Here is an 8070-nt window from a genome sequence, read left to right as displayed (position 1 = left end):
TTGGGACAGCATAGAAAGTAAAGACACTCTTTTAATATATTGATGCGGATTAAATTCAATATATATATATATATATATATATATATTACTTTAGTTGTACATAACAAGATATTATGTTTACCTTCATCCACCAAAATTTTATACATACATGGATTTAGTGATAGACAGAGAATTGAATGAGTTTTTTTCGGCACACAATCTATTCTTTTGCTACATAATTAAATTTAAAAATTATATATCAAAATTAACAATAAATAAATAAAAACATTAATTAATATGCAAAAGCAGAAATGAACAATTTTGTGTTAATAAAAAGTTAAAAACTACTATTATGTATGAAAGCTATAAATTTATATTTTAAAGATTATAAATACCAATCACATTAATTTATTTCGCTGATAAGAATTAATAAGTCTATAATTGTGATATTTAAAATCTAATCTATCTTAATCCAAGTCTAAACTTGTCATTGAAGAATGTGGATAAACACATAATAATAATTGCAATGGTCCACTGATTGTTGGTGTGTAGCCCAACCAACGAGGCTTTATTCTGCGGAAGCTCTGAATTCCTGAGATTCTCTTATCATTTTTTTTCCTCTTTTAAATGCACATCTCATTTGTAGCCACAGTTCATTAGAGAAAAAATAATGGCAATTGGCTTTCAGTTCATACTCACACTCTTCTCTCTATTTTCGGTTCCCTCACTCACTTTTGCTTTTGCCCCTATCCTTCCCAGATTTCCTTCTTCAGCAGTTAGTGCAGAGCTGAAGCAACGCTCACATTCTTCCCAAAATGGGCTTTACAGAACAAAATTCTTCACCCAGATACTGGATCACTTCAATTTCAATCCCCAAAGCAATCACACTTTTCAACAAAGGTATCTCATCAACGATACCTTTTGGGGTGGTGCCAAGAACAATGCTCCAATCTTTGTCTACACTGGCAATGAAGGGAACATAGAATGGTTCACACAAAACACGGGCTTTATGTTCGAAAATGCTCCTTCTTTTCAAGCCCTTTTGGTTTTCATCGAGGTAATCTTTCTTCTTTTGTAAAGGGTAGTAGATCTCTGTCTGTAATTTGATAAAGTAAACTTTTTGCTTGATCACTCAAAAGCCACACTTTACTGTCTTAATTAGAAGTTGAAATGCAACTTGTCCAATATCTAGGTTGTTGAGATCTCTAACTAGGATTTTTAACTGTTACCAACAATTAAGTTATTAACTTACTGTATTTCATGTATCTCAAACTGAACTGCAGCATAGATTTTATGGAAAATCAATACCATTTGGGGGAAACAAGACGGTTGCATATGCAAATACTAGCACACTTGGGTATCTCAGCTCAACACAGGCATTAGCTGATTATGCCGCTCTCATCATTGATCTGAAGAAGAATTTGTCAGCCACTGATTCTCCTGTTGTGGTTTTTGGAGGATCCTATGGAGGAAGTATAAACCTATCACTTGTTTTATATTTTTAATTTAATACTAGTATTTTAAGTTTTTACCCTCATTGATTTCAATAGTTCAATCCCTCTAATTGAGATGAGTATAAAATCCAAATGGGCTTTGTTTTGCAGTGTTGGCTGCTTGGTTCAGGATGAAGTATCCACACGTTGCAATTGGAGCTCTAGCATCCTCTGCTCCAATTCTCCATTTCATGGGTATGGTTTCGCCAGACATCTTCATCAGCATCATCACACAAGACTTCAGGGTTTGATTCTCTCAATAATTTGTAATTAATATGCACATGCATATGTGGCCCCGGCCATGGTTAGTGAAGAATGCTAAGTACTACTATTGAAGTAAAAATTTTGTTTGATGTACTACCGCAGAGCGAGAGTGAGAATTGTTACAAAGTGATAAAAGGGTCTTGGGATCTGATAGACGATACGGCCAATAAACCCGGAGGAATGGAACTGCTGCGGAAAACATTCAGAATATGCAAGTGAGAGCATGATTAATTACTAATGCAAAATGATTTAATTGAATGATCAATTAATTAAGGTGTCTATGTCTATAGTTTAGTTATTATTAATGTTTTTCAGGAGCGATGATTTTGGGCCTGATTCTTTGGAAGGTTGGCTTCGGGCGGCGTGGATTTATACCGCCATGACAGATTATCCGACACCATCCAATTTCCTGAATCCCCTGCCTGCATATCCGGTGAAAAAGGTACAATCTTAAAATATGTTCTTTTTTTATAAAGGATTGTTTTCTGGCGTCGTTTGATTATATGTTTCTGATGTGATTTTTAAAAGTTAATTGTTATAATTTTTTATCCTTGAAAGAATGAACTTTAAATTCATTTTTAAATCGTTATTCATAGTAAAGTAATTGTTGTAAATACTTTATTTTACTTGTTTTGACTAAAGGGCCGTCATGTGATAAAACAGTTCTAATTGTTTTATTACGAAGAATAATTATTTAATGCATAATATCGATCAATTTTAAAATTATATATACTGTTAGCTAAAAGAACTTTTTTCAACATGTGGTGGAGTCTATTTCAACTTTTGATGATAATGACAAAGAAATGGAATGTCAAATTTTTTAATGATAAAAACAAAAAAAATGATATTATCATTTGGATTTAAATAGTATTACATAAATAATTTTATATTTTCATTTTTAATAAGTTTATATATTTTCAGATAAATAAAGTTTATACAAATGTTGTAGTCTTAAATTATTATTTTTTATTGGAGATTGAAGGTGAAAAGGGGGAAGGGAGACTAGAGGAATATTTAAATGATTTGTTGTGGAAAGATTCAAAGAATAATTTGACTAGACTTAGAATTGTGGAAATTTAGATGTGCGAGGCGATTGACAGCTCAGTAACGGGAAATAATAGATTAGCCAAGTTGTATGCAGCAGCCAATGTCTACTACAACTATACAGGCAAAGCAACGTGTTTCGATTTGGATGACAATTCTGATCCTCACGATCTTGGAGGATGGCAATGGCAGGTAAACCTATCCCATTCATGGTCAAACATAATTTTCTCAATTTCCATTTCTTGTGTTTTCAACTTTAATTTAATTAAAACTTACATGCGTTGTAACTAATTACCACATTGAAATATACTATTAAATTTTGTCCAATCTTTTGCTTAAATCTTTTAGAATAGGAGAAACATTTGAAGGAGTAGCCAACTTGCAATAGAAAACGCCTATTATCTTTCCGACTTTCCAGCATATGCTAATGCTAGAATCTAAGAAAAACTTGTGCACGTGACAGCTTCAAACGGAGAAGTCAAGTTGTTAATAATTATCCCAACGTTAGTGCCTCATATTGTGTTCCACTAGACATGATAATGGATAGGACGGGAACAAGTATTGTCTCCTTGATTTTTGATTTCGATCCCTTAATATATCTATGTATCCGTTTCTGATACTACATTCCCGTCCATAAGATATTGAGTATCTCGTTCTTGGTTTAGATTTAAAAAAAAATTGTAAAAAAATTATATTGAAAATTTGATTTAAAAAAATTTGATTTTTACATATTTATTTTTAATTATTTTATTTGCAACGCATTTGTCTACAAAAATCATCAAAAAAAAATCTTAAATTATGTAAAAATTATAAAAAAATTAACAAGTAATTAATAAAATTTTAATAATTTCATCATCAGGACGAGTATAGGAATGAATATAGGATGATGGATAGTGACATTCTACCCAACCCCGATTAAAAAAGCTAGATAATCCTCAAACCCAAATCCATATCCGGTCAATTCTAATATTTTTCGTCAAAATAAAACGAATTTAGATGGATACCCATAAATACAGATTTCATTGTCATGCTAGTTTCTACTTTCCATTACTCAACCAGACGTTAACTTAGAGCTTCAAGGGTCTTGGTCTTGGTCTTGGTCTTGCATTAAGAAAAAAAAACCCTTTCCATTGACCAGAAACTATCGGTAGGAGAAAAGCCCCCCTTGCATTGCATGACGGTATCGTTGAGATAAAATATTTTCAGCTTAATTATAATTTTGGGTACGTTTATTTATACTTTTAGGAATCACATTCTCATGTTTATATTTTCGGAAATTTAACTTAAATCCATGAAACAAAGACACTCATTTTGTTCTTACTGTTATGATCAACGAATGCGTTTAATATTTCTTTTCGGGTTTAATCTTATAGTTTTTAATCTTATAATTTAATTATTTAGAAAATGCAAGTTTATTTTTTTTTATTAAAAACCACGAACAAAAAAATATTGACAATGTTACAATGACAAAAAAAAAAAAAAACACCATCAAACTCTTACATTTATTAAATAACTTTAAACCCTCTTTCACTTATTGCCCACCACTCAAAACATCATATTTTAAACTAATTAAACAATCCTAAATTTTCTGCTCTTCAAGTCTTAACTTCACTACCTGTAAAATCTTTTAAATTTCATCTAATTATTAACCTTTTAAATCATTATACACCTCAAATTTATCGTAAACCTCTAATTATTTAAGTGAAAAATAAGGATTTGTATCTCAAATTATTTGCAGCCATAGTTCCTTTTTTTTTTGTTTTTAATTGTTTGCATAATAAGAAACGTCATCATATTTTCTATAAAAAAAATTATATTTACATATATATATATATATATATATATATATATATTCCTATTCTCTAGCTTTTTTTTTGTTGTCTCTTTTTCTCTCCGTGGCCTTAGAACCTGAACCTACAAGGACATGACTTTTAATCCAACCGCAAAGGCCAGGAATGCCAGTTCCTATTCTCTAGCTAACTACCATATAAAATTGTTGTAGTTTAAAGAATATCACAAAAGGTTAAGTCTTAAATTATATCCTTGACTCATGTGTCTATATATTATTTTGTGATATGAGATTACAAAGTGAGTAACAAGAGATGAAAGTCTCACACACATGAGCTTTTTGATCATTTTTTCAATCATATTTGAATTCCCATATCAATTATTTTAATTCACACGGTCATGTAATCTCATCCAGTCCTATGAATACCAGCCTCTTTGGTCAAGTTTTACACACCAACATTTTTTCTTGTCTCTTTTCTCTTGGGTTCAAATTTACACCCTTACTAGTTTCAGTAGCCTCAACTTCACTAAGAGGCTCCTATTAGATCTGGGGGATTTGCATGGGAGAGAAGAAGTATGAACGCTGCTAGGAATAGCTATTTTGCTGGTTTAGTTTTTGATTGTAAATGTCTGGTTAGAAATTACACGTCACAATCTTTGATATTTGTTCCTAGAGCAGCTGATTCTCTTGCTAGTCTTACTAAGGAAATTGTGTCCATAGTGACGGATGATGTAATGAAGCGGTCATTTTTATATAAAAAATAAAAATGAACGCTCATCAAAGTTTTTAAAGTAGAAAAATATCTTTTAATTTTTAGCCAGTTAAGGAACTCTATCCAATAGGTTTGGAAAATAAAACTGCAGGTTAAACCTATAGTCCAATATGCAAGCTCACCTCGTAGACGCAAGACCAAAAATAATTAGACCCATTTGCTTACAAGGTTAGCAGGCCGAACTTAAATAGTATATAGATATCCAAGTACTTTGGAATTTCAACACTTACGAGTATATAATTAAAATTCATCATAAATAAATATTTTTTTAATATCTAATACAACATACTATGATATAATTACTTTCTATATTTTATAAGTAAAATATTTATTTTGATATAATTAAAATTGATAATAAATAAATATTTTTTTAGTATATAAATTGTACTATAATTAAAATTCATACTAAATATATGTCAATATATAAATTAAATTTTATTTTATAATAAATGATTTAAATTAAAATCTAAAATTATTTTTAATTGTTATTAATTTATTTTAAAAAATTAAGGAAATTCAACTTGAAGATAGACATAAAACAAAATAAATTGAAAGAAATAAATGATTAAAAAGACCAAGTATATGCATGAAGACAAAATGAGAGTAGTTTGAAATGGTTGAGAAAAGTAATTTTTTTTTCTTCTAATTGTATGAGTAATGTGTGAAAGGCACATTAAAAAGAGAAAAGAGAGAAGGTTTTGAGAACATCCATTTGAGAAGATAAAAAACTCATTCTTAGAGTTCTATCTTAATTTATAATATAAGAGTGGACTATTTCTGTCTTTATACAGAGTTATTAGAGCATGAACAGAATTTAGTTATTCCTCTGCAAAACCTTGCACCTGCTTATGTCAGTTATGGACCAAATTAATTTAAAATCCGTCAACCTTGTCCACAATTTTAGTAATGCTGCTATGCATATCTTTCAAATTGACCATGTTCCTCAGCGCTTTTAAAACGTTTACAATCTTCAACAACTTCAATATTATAATTATTTGCAACATCACTTGTTTGACAAAATCTCTTGAATCAACTTGTATAGTTGCATTATCTATATATTAACAACAATTTCAGTAGTCTTACTATTATGGTAGCCTGAATACTACATAGAAAATGACTTCGTATCGTTTTTCTATCATATGTTTTAGGCGTGTTTCATTTCAAAATTAAGGCAACATTGATATTGCATTCTTGTCGACAACCCCGGTCATTATATTTTCTAGTTTTTGGACTCTTTTTAATTGCTTCAGTACTGTCACATTCACTGATTCAGGCATCAAACTTGTCCATCTGCTGATTTTTTTTATTTTTTTTTAATTTCTACCACTTTCTATAGTCAAAGACAACAGAGCTTTTCTTATTTTGGTTTAATAGAGACGTAACCTATGTTGGAGACTCCAATAATATAGGACCATATAGTATATAAATTATAAAATGTAGTTTATTAATTTGTTATTAATGAGGAGATGTAGTTTTGTGCATGGTGCAGGCTTGTACGGAGATGATAATGCCCGTAGGTGGAAGCAATAAGGAGAGCATATTCCCAGAATATGAGTGGTCATACGAAGCAAGAGCCTCTTGGTGCGACTTTTTCTACAACGTACAGCCAAGACCACACTGGATTACTACTGAGTTTGGTGGCCATGTGTGTATATATTACTATTCACTATTCAATTCAATCTCACTTTTAATTTGCATACATTGCCAACCATATTCATATAATTGTTATCACTTATTCATGTTTTTCTGCAGGCTATTGAGAGAGTTCTGAAAAGGTCTGCCAGCAACATTATATTCTTTAATGGTTTAAGAGATCCTTGGAGTGCCGGAGGGTATAGCATCTCCCATTATTATTAGCATAATTTCACCAATGCTAAAAGCAATTACACAATCTTGCTAATTATGAGTTTGGTTGCAGGGTGTTAAAGACTATATCAAAAACAATAGTTGCTATTGTTGCAAAAAAAGGTTAGTGGACCAAACTAATGTATAATTTATGTTTCAATTTCAAATCCTTTTTTCTCTTCTTTCCATTTTTCTATTTGCTCTATTTATTTGGACATTTTTGTGAGCAGGAGCTCATCATGTAGACCTAAGGTACTCGAGTAAGGAAGATCCACAGTGGCTTAAAGATGTAAGGAAACAAGAGGTAAATATCATAGCAAGTTGGATCTCACAATACCATCAAGACCTACAATCCAATAGCTAAGGGTTGTTCTTATTTTTTGGGCATCTTTGGAGGCACTGCAATCGTTGTTATTGTCAAATGAAACAAATATAAATTATATAATGGATACCGAAAATTACAATAACATATGAGTGCTGGTTAGTCATAACAATCTTAATCATTTTCACAATACTTGATTTTTGCCTAGACTTCATAGCTTCGCTCTTAAAAGATAATTTGATAAAATACTGTTTCAGTTTTAAAATGAAGGTTGCTAAATATTCTCAATATTGCGAAAACATTATAAGCCTATCTGATTACAATATTCATTTAATCAATTTAAAAGATAACAATAAAGTTAGAAGAAAAAAATCAATGTCCTGTATTATATTTAAATCTGTCTAGACTACAAGCTTCGGTCACCTAGGAATCTTACTGGAAAGCTAAAAGTCATAATCTCTGTACTCTTTTAGCTACAATAACTTTATTTTACCACTGGGATACAGCAGAATCTAGTTAATTTATAAAAGTAACAATTTTTTTTATACAAGTGAAAAACAAA

The 8070-nt window shown here is 30.6% G+C and overlaps 1 protein-coding gene across 1 annotated transcript; it reads left to right on the top strand.

The window, feature by feature from the left end:
- The first annotated feature begins 519 nt into the window (after positions 1–519).
- Positions 520–7653, top strand: LOC100781698 (lysosomal Pro-X carboxypeptidase). Its single transcript, XM_006604584.4, has 10 exons — positions 520–1036; positions 1263–1452; positions 1584–1717; positions 1839–1951; positions 2052–2178; positions 2817–2972; positions 6831–6986; positions 7094–7173; positions 7260–7309; positions 7417–7653. The coding sequence occupies exons 1-10, from the start codon at positions 650–652 to the stop codon at positions 7548–7550; spliced, it is 1527 nt and encodes a 508-aa protein (XP_006604647.1). The 5' UTR covers positions 520–649; the 3' UTR covers positions 7551–7653.
- Positions 7654–8070: the final 417 nt, after the last annotated feature.

This window comes from Glycine max, chromosome 19 (genome assembly GCF_000004515.6).
Source record: "Glycine max cultivar Williams 82 chromosome 19, Glycine_max_v4.0, whole genome shotgun sequence".
NCBI lineage: Eukaryota > Viridiplantae > Streptophyta > Magnoliopsida > Fabales > Fabaceae > Glycine > Glycine max.
Note: the sequence above shows the minus strand (reverse complement) of the source record. Positions and strands in the feature narration are given on the sequence as shown.

Coding starts and splice junctions, on each gene's coding strand:
- LOC100781698 (XM_006604584.4), top strand. CDS start 650: ATGGCAATTGGCTTTCAGTTCATACTCACACTCTTCTCTCTATTTTCG. Junction 1,952..2,051: donor AAAACATTCAGAATATGCAA/GTGAGAGCATGA, acceptor AATGTTTTTCAG/GAGCGATGATTTTGGGCCTG. Junction 7,174..7,259: donor GATCCTTGGAGTGCCGGAGG/GTATAGCATCTC, acceptor GTTTGGTTGCAG/GGTGTTAAAGACTATATCAA.